This window comes from Alternaria viburni, assembly GCF_023758015.1.
Source record: "Alternaria viburni strain BMP 2772 chromosome Unknown scaffold_21, whole genome shotgun sequence".
NCBI lineage: Eukaryota > Fungi > Ascomycota > Dothideomycetes > Pleosporales > Pleosporaceae > Alternaria > Alternaria viburni.
In genome coordinates, this window is record NW_026055790.1 from 93385 (window position 1) to 112114 (window position 18730).

The 18730-nt window shown below is 55.0% G+C and overlaps 8 protein-coding genes across 8 annotated transcripts; 5 read left to right on the top strand and 3 right to left on the bottom strand.

Annotated features, from left to right (window-relative positions):
* Positions 1-1575: 1575 nt before the first annotated feature.
* J4E79_008599 (uncharacterized protein) lies at positions 1576-3052 on the bottom strand (the record flags this gene model as incomplete). The annotated part of the gene is given in 2 exon segments (XM_049357454.1): positions 1576-2449; positions 2463-3052. The coding sequence occupies 2 exon segments, from the start codon at positions 3050-3052 to the stop codon at positions 1576-1578; spliced, it is 1464 nt and encodes a 487-aa protein (XP_049207925.1).
* Positions 3053-3394: 342 nt separating this feature from the next.
* J4E79_008600 (uncharacterized protein) lies at positions 3395-3969 on the top strand (the record flags this gene model as incomplete). Its single annotated transcript, XM_049357455.1, has 3 exons — positions 3395-3632; positions 3682-3855; positions 3908-3969. The coding sequence occupies 3 exons, from the start codon at positions 3395-3397 to the stop codon at positions 3967-3969; spliced, it is 474 nt and encodes a 157-aa protein (XP_049207926.1).
* A 285-nt stretch (positions 3970-4254) lies between these two features.
* Positions 4255-6002, top strand: J4E79_008601 (uncharacterized protein; the record flags this gene model as incomplete). The annotated part of the gene is made up of 3 exons (XM_049357456.1): positions 4255-4336; positions 4383-4550; positions 4597-6002. The coding sequence occupies 3 exons, from the start codon at positions 4255-4257 to the stop codon at positions 6000-6002; spliced, it is 1656 nt and encodes a 551-aa protein (XP_049207927.1).
* A 1160-nt stretch (positions 6003-7162) lies between these two features.
* On the bottom strand, positions 7163-7873 carry J4E79_008602 (uncharacterized protein; the record flags this gene model as incomplete). Its single annotated transcript, XM_049357457.1, has 2 exons — positions 7163-7605; positions 7654-7873. 2 exons carry the CDS (start codon positions 7871-7873, stop codon positions 7163-7165), a joined length of 663 nt encoding a protein of 220 aa, XP_049207928.1.
* Positions 7874-8033: 160 nt separating this feature from the next.
* On the top strand, positions 8034-11343 carry J4E79_008603 (uncharacterized protein; the record flags this gene model as incomplete). Its single annotated transcript, XM_049357458.1, has 2 exons — positions 8034-8268; positions 8318-11343. The coding sequence occupies 2 exons, from the start codon at positions 8034-8036 to the stop codon at positions 11341-11343; spliced, it is 3261 nt and encodes a 1086-aa protein (XP_049207929.1).
* Positions 11344-11559: 216 nt separating this feature from the next.
* Positions 11560-13151, top strand: J4E79_008604 (uncharacterized protein; the record flags this gene model as incomplete). The annotated part of the gene is made up of 2 exons (XM_049357459.1): positions 11560-11976; positions 12024-13151. 2 exons carry the CDS (start codon positions 11560-11562, stop codon positions 13149-13151), a joined length of 1545 nt encoding a protein of 514 aa, XP_049207930.1.
* Positions 13152-15231: 2080 nt separating this feature from the next.
* On the bottom strand, positions 15232-16681 carry J4E79_008605 (uncharacterized protein; the record flags this gene model as incomplete). The annotated part of the gene is made up of 2 exons (XM_049357460.1): positions 15232-16600; positions 16653-16681. The coding sequence occupies 2 exons, from the start codon at positions 16679-16681 to the stop codon at positions 15232-15234; spliced, it is 1398 nt and encodes a 465-aa protein (XP_049207931.1).
* Positions 16682-17795: 1114 nt separating this feature from the next.
* J4E79_008606 (uncharacterized protein) lies at positions 17796-18707 on the top strand (the record flags this gene model as incomplete). The annotated part of the gene is made up of 1 exon (XM_049357461.1): positions 17796-18707. The coding sequence occupies one exon, from the start codon at positions 17796-17798 to the stop codon at positions 18705-18707; it is 912 nt and encodes a 303-aa protein (XP_049207932.1).
* Between the last annotated feature and the right edge of the window lie 23 nt (positions 18708-18730).

The following is an 18730-nucleotide window of genomic DNA, read 5'->3' on the forward strand; positions in this document are numbered from 1 at the left end:
ATCGTGCAGCTGGTGGCGCGGCTGGTCGTGCAGTGGGTCGTGCAGTCGATGGCGGTATGGTTGGTAATGCAGCTGGCGGTATGGTTGGTAATGCAGCTGGCGGTGCGGTTGGTTGTGCGACGGGCGGTGCAGCTGGAGGCGGGATTTTGTCTGGTAATCTCCGCCTGATAGAATTATCGACGTCTTGAAGAATCTGGTCGAATCGCTGTTCCCCAGCATAGCCCTTGATAAGAGCGAGGTCATCTTCTATAGTACGGAAGTCATCAGACCAGTGTCCAGGCCGACGAGATGCTTCATCCAAGTGCTGCGGCTTGCTGTGAGAAGGCGCTGTGAAGTCATCACGCTTCTGACTATTTGACCGCTCTCGCTTCGGGGTAATCTTCTCGCCCTTGTCGCCCTTCTTTTTGGGGGTTGCGATCTTCCTCGCGGGCGCCTTGTTTGGAACTTCGATGCGGTCTTCGGAGCGGTCACAGAGCCTGCCCCAGATCTCGATGGCCTTGGCCTTGCTATCCCACTGGAAGTACCGGATCCAGTAAGGACGCAGCCTCTCAGTCGGTATGCCGGGAAACTGCTCCCTCAGCAGGTAGCGCATGCGCGCCTGTCGCTGCGACACAAACTTTCCCAGCGGTTTGTCGGCCTTCTTGTCGAGCTTGCAGCATGGCAGAAAGTCGGACTCGCCGTAAGTAGCGAAGGCGTGAATCACGCCATCCAAATCCCATTTGGCGACGACAACGTCGGTCATCTTCTTGCGGGCCTGTCCACATACACCGCATGTGTGCCGACGGGACGTGTTCCAGACAGCTTCCCACACGTGCTGATGCGTGCACCGCCAAGCTCCGCGGTACCTTGGACCCGTCGCTAGGGCGCCAGAAGGCATGCTGTTGAGGTCATCCATCTCCAGTTGGCAGGGGATGAGGCCGTAGTGCTTGTGGGCCGGTATCCATTCGTTGAGTTCCGGAATGGTGTCGTTGTGTATGTCGAATGACTTGATGTCGAATGACTTGCCGCTCACAGTGGTGGCTTTTGTAGTCATCCTGGTACCTTGGTCTTCCAGGTGCTTCTTGATCTGCGTTGAGTAATCGGGGTGTATGCGCTTTTCTACGCTGGCGTTGTGGATCTCTCGCATGACGTTGCGCGCTTCTCGGTTTCGCTCATGCAATTTGGCCTGCCTCAGTTTGGTATCCCGCTGGATGCGTGCCATAAGTGACATTTTCGGTGGGGTCTTCGTAGAGGCAGCCACTTGGCTTGCGTGTGGTAGCATAGTTTCTGTGGTCCCTGTTTAATGGTCAGCTAAACTCTACATGTAGTGGGTAATCTTGTACCTCAGGGACAGTTGCTGTGTTAAGATCCAATGGTTAAGAAACTGGGTGGGGGAGAGGGTAGGTGGGAGAGAGTGGGTAAGTGAGAGAGAGTAGGAGGGAGAGTGCAAATAGCAGATGCGCGTTATATAAGCACGGTCCTCACCGCGCAGGCAGCAGGTGAGAGAGATTTAGAAGTCAAGGTGACCAGCGTTGATAAGCAGGCTTGTTACCGCCATGCACCGAGTCTTTAGCAGAACTAAGCTATCTTGAGTAATCATTTCACACGCATCCAGAAGGCGATGTCATCTGGCTTTGAGCCTTCTCGGAGCTCATCTGGCAGCGCACACCATATCACCGAGTAATCCTCTTCGCCCTGCAACTGTTCCAGCCTAATGCATGGTCGGTGTTTCTTGATGCACGTATCGCAGGCCAGTGTGCGGTCATCCCCAGCCTGCTTCCACGTGGAATTTCTGGCACCCTTTGCCGCGACAGCGTTGCTAACGCATGGGTGGGCCGACCAGGTACCGGGATTCCGGCTTACTGTCGCCCATTGCAACCTGCGCGTGCCCTGTGAATCGAGCAGTACATTAGTCATCGCGTTGGTGATCGCACTTGTTGTATCTTCTGAGATGCTGTTGTAGTTAACGTCGCCATGGCGGCTGTTGGCATCGCTCCGCGGGATGCGTAGAACCACTGGTAGATCAGTCTCGCCCAGCTGTCGTGGCTTGAGGGTTGGCTTGTTTGGCATTACCATCCGAGGGCGAGGGGGTCGAGGTGCTAGGTCTTGCTCTGGTGCTTCGGTAATCTGCTGGGGGGTTGTGTTGTCGGCTTGCTCGTGCATGACGCTGTCTGAAGCTTCAGTAATCTGCTGGGGGGTTGTGTTGTCGACTTGCTCGTGCATGACGCTCTCTGAAGCTTCGGTAATCTGCTGGGGGGTTGTGTTGTCGGCTTGCTCGTGCATGACGCTCTCGGACGCTTCAGTAATCCGCTGGAAGGGTGTGTCATCGTTGGCTTGCTCGTCCATGACGGCGTACGCCAGGTCTTCGTCCGGTGTGCACATCCAGTCTTCGGGAGACGGCAGATATTGCTCATCGTGCGGTTGAGTCATTAGGTCACTGTTTACGGTAAGCAGCTGCATTGTTGTATAACTGCACAACTTACTCTTCGTACTCGCCAAATGGGCCTGGACCACCCGCATTCTGCTCGCACACAGCTTCCTCCGGAGACAGAGGCGGAGCGTCGGTCATTGCTGTTTCGCTAGTCGTTCTGTCAGGCACAGAGGCGAAGTCGTCTGCTGTGCCGCTGCAGTCATTAAAGCGGAGGGACGACGTGCACAGAGGCGGGCCATCATCTGCTGCATACTGACCAAGAGGCGGTGGAGAGCTGTCGGTAATCATGGATTCGCTAGGAGGTAATCTGAGCCTTTCTTTCATCGCCATGTTTGCTTTGACTAGTGCAGGCATAACGTTCTCAAGGTAAGCGACACCCCGATTGGTGAGGTTCATGGCGGTGTCAAACTTGGTCCGGGTCTGTTGGGTCCTCCACGAACTCAAGGGGAGCCCAAACTCAGTCGGCGTGTTTAGCAGAGTCATCCATTCTGCCAGGGGATTGATGTCGATGGGTACTTCGGTAGGCTTCAGAGTTACTGGAGCTCGTGCAGTGAAGCTCGTATATGCAGTCTGGAGCCTTGTCTCCAACACCGCTGCAGACGGTTTCGGCTTCTTCTGCTTTTTGTTTTGTTGCGGGGTCATGATGACGAATGAGGAATGACGAATGAGTAATGAGGAACGAGGAATGAGAGATGAGGGATGAGGAATGAGGAATGATGGATGAGGAATCAGTGATGGTGGATGAGAAATCAGTGTGGGTGGATAAGCAGAACGTACGATATTGGGCCTCGCAGAATTTTACCCCGCCGCGATAGTGGTGACCGTCGTGCTTTCCATCCACGGCAATCGCGCCATCGCAGGAGGCGTGCTTTCCGTGTGCACCCATAAACCTGCAATCTGCGGGGTATGTCTTGTAGCAGTCTCTCACCATCCTCTGCCCGTTCCTGTCCGTGTCCCAGCAACACCCACCGCCAATAGCCAAAGATGGGATCCGTTCCATCCGTACTCTTCAACCTGGATGACCCCCAAGACTGCCAGCGTGCCGTCCGGCGCTTGAGAGCGCTGTCGGCGAGTGACGCGGCCAAAAACATAGAGCATCTTCCAGCCGATATAGCTCGGGCTCTGCTCGCTACTGCTCTGCACGATTACCACCGAATCGATCTCGCGGTCGCTGGCATGCCGGAAGACCACCAAGCCGCTGCCCCAGTCGCTGGTCGCCACGGTAAGTTGCAGATGGACTATGTTCGAGCGTGTGGGCTGACCAAATACAGCTTCCCAGGAAGATGACTTCGGTCCTGATCCTGATGAGGCGGGGTCTTCCCATCGACAGCGTTACCCATACACCGGCCGCTACCTGCTCGCTGGTTCGCTCACCGATAGCGAGTTCGGCACAGTTGATGCCGCTAGCTATCGGTCTGACTTGAACCCAAAGCGCAAGGCTGCTGGTGAGTCCATCCGCCGCAGGCACTGTCAGCGAGTTGAACTGACGCGTTACAGATGACTATGGCGATAAGAGTATCTACTCTGGCAAGAAGCCCCGGGTCAACAAGGAGGAGTAATGAGCCCAGCCAACCTAGGATGACTGACGTCCACAAGCGTGTCTAGTCTTCTGTCTGGCCACCCGGTCATTAATGCATGTTTCCATATTACCGTAGATCCAACCATGACGTTTGCTTGACTTTTCTTCAAATCTAAATGACGGTGACGGTGAAATTCGCGTATCTCGTTTGTGCCTGTGCGCGCGGTCGTTGTTGCCTTGCCAAGCCCTCGCTCTTTGTCCACCTTGCTCTTGCTATCCACCCTGCACTCAATTACCTCGTAACCACGACAATCAAGTCGCGAGAATGAGATCAACAAGCGCAACTTTGCCGTCGTCAGCGGTGCCACGAGGGCCCGTCCCAGACGAAGTCATTAGTGAGAAGACAGGTATGTTGATGGCTCGTTGCGCAAGACCAAGCTGACCTTGTTACAGAGGAACTCACACGAGAGCACGTGAAGAATCTCTCAAAAGATGACCGACACATGTCGATTCAGCTCTTCATAGAGGAGGCATCCGTGGTACGCGTTGAGGACGTCGCTGCCAGGAAGCTTCTAGAAGAGAAATGGCGCTTCGTTGTTCAGGATGACCAAAGTTTCGAGGGTAAGTCTTCTCGAGTCTTTCTGGAAGCGCATACTAATACAGTCAGTGCCGGACGAGATCCTGCGTACCCTCCAGGTCATTGTCGAGGCGAGACCATTGGAAGAATTACCCCTACCCGCTGCCTTTAGCAACGAGATGATCGGCCCTGTGCAGCCGCCACCCGACCTCGAGTTCAAGGCAACCAAACTCTGGACCAAGATATCGCGCACTGAGCTCGCGGCCTTCCATTCCTACATGCCCAGATGGGTAGATAACCAAGACCACAAGCGGAAGAAGCTCCACTTGCAAATGCAAGATTACTACACAAAGTGGATTACTCTGCGGCACCACGTCGCTGCCCTCGCCCGACAGACTGACACGCACCGCATGCAGACTACTATCCGGAACCAGCGCGACCACGCCCGCCGTCAGGATGACAGGATCAAGTTGCTAGAGGCCGAGCTGCTGCTCCGCGGAAGGCTGGCTGACGTCCTGTTCGCTCGCGTCAAGGACACGGATGACTGCGCCCGCACCAGGGAAGCTGGATTACTGAACGAACTGCAGCAGCATCGCCACGCAGAGGCGACCCAGCTCAAGAAGGAAGAGAAATCCCTTGAGAAAGCACAGGAGGTGCTGCAGGGTGGTTCTGATGACCTGAGCACGTTGGTCGAGGATGTCGTTACCCTGCGACAGGCGCGCACCCGGCTGAACCTTCAGCAGCAGCCCCCCAATGTCGACGATTACCCCCCTTCGCCGCTGAGCAAGGCCGACCTCGTTAGGCTCACGGAACAGGTGAAGAGCAAGCTTGAGGGTGTCGCGGTGGAAAAGTTGCAAGACATGGCCTTTCGAGCTGGGTATGCCAAGCGGGATGCCGAGCTGGTTAACTTCAGGGCTAGCCTGCGTCATCCTGAGGAAGAGAAGACCAGCGGGCAGTATGCCTTTACGCAGAATGACCTGAGACTCGCGATTGAGCTCAAGCGTAAGGAGATCCGAGATGACTTGACAACCCAGAACCACCGCCGGAAGTGGCTTGACGCCGAAGCACAGTTCGCCGTCAGCACCCACATCGCTATGGTAGCCACCGCCAACGATGACGAGTTCCCAAAGTCAAATTACAAGATCGTTACCGATCACGGTCGCTTCACAGAGAACCAGCCGTCTAAGCTCGCCGATCGCGTAGCCAACTTCGTCTTTGGTCGCGGCCTGCATCGGGAGCCGACTTCTAGGTGGTATCAGGTAGAGCGGATGACTCCCGACTGGTCACTGTTCTCTTTCCGTGCACACCCGCGCAACATCCAGGAGCGTGAAGGCGGCTACTTCCACCGTCTCGGAGTGCGATGCGAGCTGCTGAGGCTCGGCACCTCGTGGGTTGCAATTGGCTTCGAGCAGAACATGTGGGATGATGACGGAGACCGTGCAAATGGTAGGTGGATGGATGACCCAGGCTTTGTCGCTGAAGACGACGAGGAGTGATTACCGAGGAGTGATTACCGAGAGTAACGACGAGGAATAGTGTGGAGCTGAAGGCGATTACCAGTCAACGGATAGGTGGTTGCTCTGGTGGCCGAACAGTACAGTGGTGGTGCACATGTAGCATCATATCAAACATTCCCCAAACTCTTCCCAGTGTATCCCAATGTGTCCTACCTATACCAGTAAGTCGTGTAGCAGCCGTGGTGATGCAAGTGAATCATGGAACCGAACCGATTTGGCGCGTAGGTGTCTCGGCGTCCACCATGACCACCGCTACCACGGCAGCCCTGGAGGTTCACAGCAGAGGGCTTCCTTGATCACACCGTCGTGGGATTGCTACGTGATTGGTGTTGACACTTTGCAGTGCTGAACCAAGAGGGTGCGCCGATCTTCAAGGGGGCAAATGTTCAAGGGGGCAAATGTTCGAAGGGCGCGAGCGACATGCCGAGGCTGCCCGGTGGCAGACCCTGCCCAAGTGGCAACATCGCGCATACGGTACCCAGCCTTGCGACGGCTGCCGATTGCGCGCCACCACGCCTGCCCGACAATGACCATTCCACCCTGCCCCATGTGTGGTTGGCGGCATCTGCCATTCGAGGCACATGCGTTTCCACGACGCTGTCGAACTGACTCCCCTCTAGGATCCCTCCTTCGACCCTACCTCGACGTCTGCAACGCTTCCCACGCCGATCGCACGCGGTAATTCACGCAAAGACATGACGGCCCAGTATTGGATTACGAGCGCTCTCTGAAAGCTATCCAGGAATGTTCCTCGCGATAGAGCAGCTTGCGCGATGCAATTCCAGCCGGCGCGCACTTTTACACCGGGACGGGATTCGTGGCACTGGCTGCGAGGACACAAACATGCTCACGGTCAGCTCTACGTACCTGCAATCTCTTCATAGCCATCTGTGCCGTTGTGCTGGCTGGCTGCTGACTGCTGTACTGCTGTACTGCTGTGTTGTAAGCACCAGTAAGTCGTCCGGTTGTTGTCTGCTTCGCAGCAGGATCTAACGCGTGAACAGAGTTACAAAGGTTCCCATATTGACGTGACATGCTAAGAGGATGAATATGCTACGGGCTGTACGATACATAGAAGGAAATGACGTCTCCTTTCGCCTTGTTTATTGATCGAGCTTACATCACTGCCACATGTGCGTTTAGACAGATCGTCGGCCGAAGCCTTTGAAGTGGTAAGCCTGGTCTAGCATCGTCATCTTCCTTTTGAGGCCATTCCTAGTCATCACCGTCCTTGTGTTCAGTCGATCGAGCGGTCTTCTACCTGCAGGTTGCGCGATGGAAGGTGGAAACTGGCAGTGTCGTCTCTCCATAGTCTGGGCGGCAGTAGGCGGAGCTTGCTTTGGTGCCAGTTGCTCTACTTTGTGGTCCTTTCCATTCGGGTCTTCTGCAGTGTCGAGCAGATGGCTAGCGGCGATCTGAAGGGCCCGCGTATGCTCGGCGTGGGCAGCGGAAACGGCTACCAGTGACCTGAGCTCGTCCAGGCTGAGCCTTTGTAGGTACCGGCTTCTCGACGGTGAGGAGAGTTGCATCATGTCATCTCTTAGCGTTATGGCATTGCGCTCATCAAGACTTCGAATGGGATCTGCACGGGTCAGTATTCAGCCACTTAGCAATGTAGGAGGAGGCTCACCAGGCCTTGACAGCACTTGCACTGTATTCACCATGATGCGTAGCACTGACACGCGGCTGCCCCGGTCAGCATGGCTCAGCTTCGCAGTGAGTTCCTCCGTAAGAGCCTGCAGTCGGTCATCTGTCAGATTGGCAAGCAAGTGCTCCTGGTCCTCGACGGGGTAGCGCAACAGGCAGTCCGCGATGCCATCGACACTGTAGAGGTTTGCTTGGCTCGCCATCGTCCTTGCCGTATGCGCGAGCGGGTGGGGTGAGTTGTGGGACGATAGGACTCATCCAGCTGGAAGACGGCAGGCACGTCGCCAAGCCAAACAAAGGCTCGTCTGACCTTCGCTCCATTCGACCCTCCACCCTCCACCCTCATCACCACACTTTGAGCCAATGGCCACACCGCAGCAGGCTTCAATGGCAACACCTGGACCATATGCACTCCGCCATATGCTCACAATCCTGAAGACAGATTACCGGTCCAGCCTTAATGGCAATGCACGGGATGAGCAAGCACTGAAGTTGACCTTCCGTCGACTGACCCAACGCAAGCAGGCTTTGGAGGAAGCTGCAGACCGTCGAGGGGATACTGACCGCATTGTGGCGGAGGCTCTGTTGGCCTCACGCAGTACGCACAACTTCCACACACATTGCAGGCCTTTGCTAACCACTCGCAGAATCGGCTATCCAGTACAAGGAACGCCTAAAGACAACTCGCCATGACCTGAATGACCACAAAGGCCAAGTGCACGATCTAAAGGCTAAGAACGACGAGCTCCAAGACCAGCTGCTTCAAACCGACACCGCCAGAACCACATCAGCGCAAGAGATTACAGATAAAAGCAACACAATAACCACTTTAACCAACGCGAACGATGACCTCAAAGCCCAGTTGCGTCAAGCCGATACCGACCAAACGACATTGCGTGAAGAGCTCGCGGTTGAACGCAACAAGATTACCGACTTGACGAATACGAGAGGTGACCTCCAACAAGAACTGCGTCAAGCCGATGACAACGATACGACACTGCGTGAAGAGCTCACAGTTAAACGCAACAAGATTACCGACTTGACGAATACGAGGAATGACCTCCAGATCAAGCTGGATCAAGCCGATGACAACAATACGACATTGCGTGAAGAGCTCACAGTTGAACGCAACAGGATTACCGACTTGACGAATACGAGGAATGACCTCCAGATCAAGCTGGATCAAGCCACCAAGACTGCCGAGACAAACCAGGCAGCCCTAGTCCAAGAGCAAAATACGGTATCCGCCTTGAGGGCCGGGTTGAAGACCACCCAGGACGTACTCCAGATCAAGCTGGATGAAGCCACCAAGACTGCCGAGACAAACCAGGCAACACTGCGCCGAGAGCAGACGAAGGTTACCGGCTTGACGACCGCCCAGGACAAACTTCAGATCAAGCTGGATCAAGCCGCCGAGACCATCAAGACTGACCAGGCAACACTGCACCGAGAGCAGCAAAAGGTCGCCGATCTGAAGACTACCCAGGACAAACTTCAGATCAAGCTGGATCAAGCCGCCGAGACCACCAAGACTGACCAGGCAACACTGCACCAAGAGCAGCAGAAGGTCGCCGATCTGAAGACCACCCAGGACAGACTCCAGGCAAGGCTGGACGAAAAGGCTGCGGCTGTCGTCGACGAACAGAAGAAAGTCACCGATCTGAAGTCCGCCCAGGATGAACTTCGAGAGCGGGTGAGTGAGCTCGATTGCAACCTTACCACTGCTCGAGGCGAACTCAACAAGGCGACGACGCTTGCACAAGATGCCAATCTACATACAACCACTACGGAGGACACATACAAGCGCATTCTCGAGGAACATTGCGACAAGATCAAGACATTAACGGATGACTACAACAAGCTTCGAGAGAAGAATGACAGCCTAGACAAATCAAGCGCGCAGCTTCGCGACGACCTCGTGGCAAGTCAGGGAGTATACCAAGCTGCAGTCTCGCGGTCCAACAGGCTACGCGGCCAGGTCGACGAGCTTGTCGCCAGTCAGAAGTCAGCCGGCGAGCAGCTGGAGGCATTCTTGATGCAGAATGATGACCGGATCCACCAACAGGCCCAGGCAGCCTCCAACACCGCTAAAGCCCTGAGAACCCGCATCAATGCCATGAAGAAGACTCATCGACTGCAGATGGCCACCCAGCGCAGACAACTGCGGTTATCGACTGATCGGAACCAGAGTCAACAGAATGCCTTGGCTACAATGACCCGGGCTGCAGTTCTCCAGGCTCAGCGACATAGCGACCTGTTGTCAAGAAATACCAGCCTTGTGACCTGGTGTTGCGCTTTCGCTCGGCAGATAGCACTACTCAAGCGCACCTTTCGATCTGTATCCAGCGATTACCAATGGATTCGGACTGCCCGCCAAAAGCTTTCCACCAAGTATGACGCCCTCGTCGGTCGGCACACGAAGATGCTGAAGACAGCACTTGGTCACATGGATGAGATCAAGGCAGCTAAGGCTCGCAACCGTACCCTCACTGCTGCCATCAAGACAGCTAGGTCTCGGAGAGATGACATCACTTCCACCAACAAGATGCTTGTGGCTTGGAATGTGAAATTTGCAGGCCGCATCGCGCTACTAAGCTCCACTTTGGGCCAGGTAGCTGATGACTACACTCGATTACTCGGTTCCCGTCGAGGCTTGCTTTTGCAAGTGCAGCAACAAGCAACTGAGATTGACACGGTCAATGGCATTAGCCATGTGCTCAGGGCCTTTTGTCGGACCCAACGGGACAAGATTACCGTGCTTCGCTCAACTGTCGGCAACGTCTTATTCTCCCATCTGAGCCTGACCGCAACTGCACAGAGGCAGAAGAGCCGGATCGATGACCTCACTGGGCTTAACCAGATGCTTGCAGGATCGACCGTTCAGCTCGGGCGGCAGATTGCGCTTCTACGCACAACGCTCCACGACATCGCCAAAAGCTCCAGCCTTGGCACGGATTACCGCCGTCACATGCAGAATAGGGTGCAGCGTCTGGATTACCGCATCGAGACGTTGGAGACTCAGAACACGAGGCTGGAATTCCGCAACGCGGGCCTCGTCGACATGAACGCGACTCTGGCGCATTGGAACGTCACGTTCGCTCGCAAGATCTACCTCCTCCATGGGACCATTGATGACCTCTCAGGGAATTACACACGGCTAAGGAAAGCTCGTCGCGGACTCTACATCAGACTTTGCGTAGTAAAGTTCCTGTTCGATGGGTTCATCCACGCCGCCTTCCATGCACTTGGCGCCCAGAGGCCTCAGTCACCAGCACCTTCCGTCACGGATGGAAACCTCGCACAGGCGTATGCACGATATCATGCAACCCTCGTCTCACTTGCAACGCAAACACGCAGGCTGTTGTGGTCATGGAGACGCAGCGCGGAAGGGCTCGACGACAGCCTGCGCTCTGAGCAGCAGATGACTGTGAACCTTCGACACGAGGTCTCCCAGCTGCAGGAACGCGTTCAGCTGTTGGAGGTTGTTGGCAACGCTGTCGTGCAGCGACGCTGCGAAGATGTAAGCAAATTTCAGCTGGCAGTCAAGACTGATCGCGATTACATCGTCCAGCTGGAGACGAAGATGACTGTACTTCGTGCAATAGGAGAGAGGATAGACGCCTCGGTAGATTACCTTCTGTCAGTTACTGGAGCGGAGGCCCTAGAAGCGTGATGGGTTGGACGGTCGCACATATGGCATTAGCATAGTTCCATTTCAAGGCCATGTATCGTGCATAACTTGCAAAATGAAGCTTCTTTCTGTATGCGTCATGACGGTGACGTGAGACTGGCAGTCGCGACCCGGGTTGGTTGGACTAGCACCTCCAACCGCCGCCCATGGCCACTCCACACCACACCACTCCACTCCACTCACTCTACCCCTCTCACGATGACCGGAAACACAAAGGTCACATACAGCGGGAAACAAAGGCGGGCTACAGGGGCTGCGCGCCCGTCATCTCCGCTCGCTGGTCCCTCTCGTGCAAGCACGGAGACTCAGTCCCATTACTTTCCATCGAGCCCCCCACGTGGCCGCGATGACTTCAGCCGCGCCAGAATCAACCAGAGGGAGGTCGAACAGCTGCAGCTCGACGCAGGCCAAGTCCCCACGACCGTCCTTCCTATCCCCGTTGATCGGCAAGATAAAGCAAGAGACAACGCACGACGACCTCGTTTCGACTACGGTGCGGAGCTGAAGAAGGGTCTTACATTCGTTGCCGCAGCAGCGTATGCTGAGGAACTCGCCGATTACCATGCGGTTGCAAGGAGCATGAACGAGTCGGACTTCCGGGTCGCCGCTGTATATGTACGTACTCTGTCTTTCGGACAGCACCACACGCTAACACTATCCAGCTCATGGCATCCATACCCGCCGCCCTCCTGGAGGCTATAGTCGGCGGTAACCTCTGCATCGCTGCCCGGTCAAACGATGACATTGACAATCTCCTCTACGACTCAAAGTCGATGTGGCACATCCGAGCAAACGACAAGAACGCACCAGGGATCTATATCCGATTTCTTGTCGACAAGGACGGCAACGCACCCACACCCAACCAATACCTCCGGGTAGCCAAGAGACTTCGGGACTATGTCTCTGGCGATGACCAATCCTTTGAGGCGGCAGCAAGCCTGGATAACATAAAGGGAACGACCAAGGCCTCTGGGCGGGATATCAGCAAAGGTCATTACCGCTTTCTCAATGGCTCCGAGCAGAGAGTCATGCAGATACTGACCTGGTGCACCGCACTCGAGGACCGCATTCATGAGCTTCCTGCGGATGAACTTGATACGCCTATGCAGCGGCCATGCACCTACGTCGGATATTCTGTGTCGGTCTCACAGCGTCTGCACGAACACGACGAGGGAGGCACCAGTTGGTTCCAGCACATGGTGCAGGCCGCGTTCCAGGCAGAGGTCGATTACCCACTGTTCAGCTTCGAGGGCCATGCAGTCTGCTTCCTGCAGGAGAGCGAGGCACCAGTCGCCGAAGTTCTCATCAGTGTGATTACCGACAGCATGATCGAGACTGGTGGCGGCTTCGGCGTTTACCAAGCAGGGATTCAGACAACGAGCGCATTGCTTGGGCACCTCCCCACCCGTGAATGGCCTGGTGTTTGGAAGGCATGCGCGCGATGGCGGGAAGATCAAAACCACAGCGACGGGAACCTGTTTCGGGAGCGCGCACTGCTGGAAGCGCACCACGCAAATCCTACAGCCGCGTCCAATCAGGTAAGCCAGAGCGCAGATGCCATCCGGCGAGACATTACCGCGCTCGAGGCAGATATCACGAGGCTGCAGCGTGACGCTGATGACTACGATGGCGAGGCCGCGCCAGAAGACGACCTCGATGACAAAATTCAAGAGCTAGAAGATGCCATGAACGCCGACGATCCTGATTCTGACGATGACTCCGAAGCTCGCCAGTCTTCCAGGGCGGTGGTGGAGATGCTGAGGCGAAGGCAGGCAGCGAGGACGGCATAGCGAGGCGGTCAGAATGGGTAAAAGACTAGAAGTGGAATTTGCACTGCACCAGGCACTGTGCGATGGTAGATCTGCGATGACCCAACAACAACCCTTAGATAGCTTGGCAAGTTTCCTAATTGGGCAAGTTCCCAAAAACCATTGATTGCTTATGCTTGATGACCACAGTAACTCGTGGCCTACCTTGACGCGTCTGCCATCGGAGACTGGCATGCAGGACCCAATTCCATGTATTCCCTTCTAAAGTCGCCAGGACGAGGTTCAATACAGGAAAGGCGCAGTCGCAACAGGCGGAACCGTGACGAGTGTCTTGAGAGGTAGAGGTTCTTGGAGATGCGATACTTCTCTCTTTCGTATTCGTATGAAATGCGGGAGGTGTGGTTTGCTCGTCGTCTCATGTGCTTTGTATGTTACCGATGCCGTACGAGAAGCACGCTCGCCGAACGTATGTAGCGATATGTCTAAATCAGTCAGCGTAGATAGCCATCGCCAATATTGCGGACTCGACATCTTTCGGCCAGGTCTCCCACCCGCAACAATAACCTTACGCGAGTACACTCTCCAGCGCCACATTTCCGACGCGTGAGATAACAAAATGGAAGATATTGCGCTCTTGGGTCAGCCGTTCTATTCATTCGCGATGGATATTGAAAGTTAGAGAGTGTTTGGTCGCAAGGGTCTTCAGCAGTACCATGGGATCCAAGTGCGGTGCGGCCATCTTCCGACCCACAACTGCCGAAAGCCACATACACGTATCCAATCAGGTCCTCTCAAGAAGAAGTATCGTCGACACAAGAGCTAGGAGTGGAGGTGACGATACTAGGGTACAGTTTCCCGCCAAGCGGTGTAGGCAACATTGGGATAGCGACAACATGGAGATACAGACGTAGCCACGGGACGTCCTCGCGTAGCACTTCAAGGACAAAGCAAAAGAGGCACGATATTCACGTAGACTATAGCGGTTATACGAACTTTTCCGCCTCAGGGCGAGTCACGATACCTTGGAATTCACTCGATTCACAGACGCTACGAGCGCGCCACACGACCCCCGCAATCCGTCGTGATCTCTCACAACGGCACTCTTCTAATGAATGATATGATAGTCGTCAGACTCATGCGGGACTATGACGGTGCTCAAAGTCAAAAGCTCAGTGTAGTCGCTGGAAATGCCGCGGTTTACCTGACTACAGCGCGGCAGACTACGACCAGACCTTTGGCAATATCAACTTTGACGGCCTCTGCAGGGCACATTTGCTGCCCAGATAGCCTTCCAAGGTTACATGCTGCGCTTTATTAACCACCTCACTAGACGCGCCCGCAGACACGATTATTGGCGATGAAAGTTGCCCCCAGCCCGACCCGAACAACCAGTAATGCCCTCCCCCATAGCTTTTACACTGCTGTTTCTCACCGTATAGATATGTTTGGCTTGCTATGACTGACTTCGAAGAATAGATTGACTTTTAAAGCTCACCGGTAGTGAGTCGCCAACTACGATGCTGGTGTCTTTTCGCTCCGCAAGCTAGCACGCTACTACAAGACGGTGGCGTGTTTCGTCACCCTGGAAGACCTCGACCTTGCGATCGTGCAGTCTCGACATATATGATGGGGGATGCTGGCCGAGTCAATAATTCACTAACAGTCGTCGGCCTATTTGCTTGAGCGACACAGGCGACGTTCTTGCTACCAGCCCAGCATTGCCCGGAGTAGAGACGTGTCTTTGCGGTCTCGCCGACCACACACAGCGTAGGCAATGTTGCCGCTGAACATAACGGTCATGAGAGGCATCCGGAGGCCTTCCTCGTCCCTTCGACATGTATTTGAATCCCGAACAGGTCTGCGAGGTAGAGCGCCAACGCTATAAACCCTCGGCGGTACCCACAAGAATGCCCACTGGGAATTTACATAAGGCGTTGGATCAGTATCGCAAACATCGTCATGAGTCAAGACAAGAATGTAAATCAAGAGAGGATGACGACACTATTTTATTCAGTAATCGAGCTACGTACTTGTTCCTTGTCCCGCCCATCTCTCAGCGACATTTGTCTGTCCAGATGTACGTAAGTTGTCTCTACTCCTCTCAAAAACCATCATCAGTGTCTGTGTGGACTGAGGCCGCCCCTTCCTTACGAGTCATCTCGACACCAGCGGGCTGAGGGTCCCCATGGGTAATCTCAGGAATCTCGGCGGTAGCGCGCTCCATATCGACCTCAGTCATCGCGGCAACAGCAGGATTGGTAATCATCTGAGCTTCTGCCCATGCTTCGGTTAGTGTCATCTCCGGACCTGGTGCCTTGTCTGAGAATGAGCCGTCCTCGTTGAGCATGCGATGCTTCCGGGGCTGCTCTGCCTTGGCATGAAAGTCGACGTCATTACCGGGGTTCATTGACTCCATGTTTGCCACAGTTGGCACCATTGGTTTGGTAGCTAGCCTCTTCCTGGTGTTGCCTGTCTTCTGCACCGTCTTGTTGATGGTGTCTTGAGACGAAGTAATCGAAGCTGCAGGCTGTGCGCGTGGGGTCATCCTGGGAATAGTAGACGTCGCGGTAGGTTGCGCTGCAGTAATCATCGCTAGAGCAAGCTTTCGAGCAGCCGGGTTCTTCTGCGTCTTGAGCTGCTCCAGCGTCTTGCTGGCCACAGAAGGGATACTTGGGGTAATCGTGGCCCGCGAGAGCGCTGCGACGGCGTCGTCCCATGCCTGGTTGTGTCGTAGCTCATCCCAGACCTGAAACAGGTCGCCAAGGATGCTCGACTTGAGCGCGGTCATATTGACGTGGTCGTACTTCATAAGGCCGGTCGGCATGACGTCGTCCCTCTGCTCGTCGCTGATGCTAGCAGTAATCTGCCCAATGGGCCGCTTTCCGACCTTGGGGGTTTCTCCATGACGATACTTTGGATATTGCGCGAGAAAATGCTTGGTGAGGTTGTATATCAGCTTCTTGCCGAGTGGTCCCAGCGTCAGATAAAATGCGATATGGATTGTGGTAGGCGGCAGGTGCTGGAACCAGCAGTCTGCGTTCTCGCATCCGTCGGGTGTCATCAATGCTCTCATGCACATCTTGTCGTCGGCGACCTGCTGGTGCAGGCCGTAGTTCCGGGAGCTGTAGGAACCATTGTACTTGATAAGCGGGAAGCTTTGACGAAGGTCATCGGGTATGTCATCGAAAGCCAGCGGAACTGGTACGTCGCGCGGGATCACCGCTCCTGGTAACACGCTGTCGACCCAGGCCTCTGGCGAGCCGGTAATCTTGATACTCTCGTAGCGGAGCTTCGGGTACAGATCTAGAATGACTGGCTCGTCATTGACGGTGTACGTCGCCTTGTCATCCTCAGAGGTGCTGTACGGTTGCTCAAGAGAGTCATAAAAAACTTGGGTAAGCCCGTTCTCGCTGCAGCTGCTGGTATCGCTTTTTGCTTCTCGGTCATCGACCCGGAGGACGGGCAGGTCGCTGATAAAGATGGTTAGCAGAGCTTCAGTGTAGCGTGCCGAGTAGTACTTACGTCATGCTGCGAGAGGCTTCGGCAGTCATTGCGCTGTAACGACGTGGGCGACTGACTATCGTGGAGTGCGGGTGTTGTTGCCCAGGTAGTGAGCGATACAAAAAGGTGAGAGATACAAAATAGGCAGCAGCATTGTGGGGCAACGCGCGGACCACCTCTACATGGTGCAGTTTGCGGCTGGCCTTTCGGCTTCACTTGCATTTAGATGGCTACGTGAATGAGGATATATTGGAGAATCGTTGTCATTAAAGAACGCAACTGTGCAGACATGATTCGCGTGAGTAGAGGTCTGCCTAGGTGCCTTGCCAGCCTCATCTTGGTCATCAAAGACTGCTCTATGTCTTGTTATCTGTGGAGAGCCATGCCTCTAGATCCCGCCGTGCTCGGCGAAGACGCAGCTCTGCCGCTTCTGCGTAGGTCCTCGCGGCATCCACTCGCATCTTCGCAGCCTCAGACTTGTGCACTTCAGCCTGTGCCACTAGAGCCGCTGACTGTGCCTCCAGCTCTGCGGCCTGGGTCATTTTCGATGCAGCGCCTGCGTCCAGTTCATGTAATTGGAATGTAATCCACAGGTTGCGTAGGTCAGGAAGGAGGTCATTCTCGTTTATATCAGACAGCTGCGCGATCAAGTCTCTTCCGCGATCTGTATACATTAGATAAGGCTCGCCAGACGACTGGATAACCCACCATTCCTCACTTCAGAAGGGAGTCTCTCGTACGAGACATCACTCCAGGTGTCACTTTTGACTTTTTGGCCTCCACAGGGTGGTGTTTGGTCATCCCGTTCCATTTCGGTGTCAGTAGGAGGGGATTCAAGGCGCACGAGAAGGTTGTCACTTGGATTGAATCGCCGGGATCGCATGTCCCGAGGTCAGTACACTGAGATGTTTGCCGCCGACAGCGCTCGGTCAGCTCACATGAAGTGAGAGCTTCACATTAAGCAGGAACGCTGGTCACGCTCGAATTACCCCGCATTCCAGAATACAGCTAGCGCATTTGGAAATCCTAGGTGAGAGAGGATTTTCGGCGTCCACATCCGTGCGCCTGGAGCCTGGTATAGTGAAGTCCGCACCAGCAAGCTCCTCACACTCTCCTCACACTCTCCTCACACTTACACCCACCTTACACCATACCAACTGCGGAATGACCGCCAACAACGACACTAGGTGGGCAGAGGCACTGCGAGGGCTCTCGACAGCCTTCAATGACCTCCGCCTCGCCGAACCTGAACTCAACGAGCGCATCGCCGCAAATCAGGCGGAGATTACCGAGAGCTACGGCCTTTGGCAGTCAAAGCATGCCGCAGTGCACGGCGCCACGTACGATCAAGGTCTAGCCGAGCTCGTGGATTACTTGCAGAACGAGCGGCCCCAAGACATGTACTTACAAGGGATGGTGACAGAATACCTGGTAGAGGGAGTGCAGTTGCCCATTCGTGCGCTCGTCTGCCAACAGCGGGTTCGAGCTGCCCTCGAGGCAAAGCTCGCCTGTCTCGAGCGCCTTCTACCATTCATGGAGGTCATCACCGCCAAGTCCAATGACCCTCCCGCGACTACTAGTCAGGCTTCTCCCGCCACTTCTAGTCAGGCTCCTCCCTCAACTACTAGTCAGCCGCCTGCAAAGAAACAGAAGTCAACTGTGTCTGGAGGAACTGCTAGCGTGATTACCCCACCATCCAAGAACAAGTTACCAGCATGGGCGTCGCAGCCGCAACCATACCCGAACCATGCGTCTGTAGATTCACCTGAGAACGAACCGACAACCCCACTACAGCAATCTCTAGCCGGGCTAACGCAGCGACCACAATCACTGCCGATTACTCCTTCCGCACCCAGTCTTGGAGGTCCAGTCCCACCGCATCCACCGCAGCTACCGCAGATTACCTTGCCTACACCTAATGTTGAGGGCTCAACTCCGGCGTTGCCACCACCCACAAGAAACGAGATTACCTTCAAAGTCCCGGAGCAAACACTCCTTGAGCACTTCGACCGACTCACGGAAGAAATGGGCGCAATGCCTGAGGTTCTTAGAGATGCGATACTTCTCTCTTCGTAGAGTATCTCCTCGCGTATAAGTCG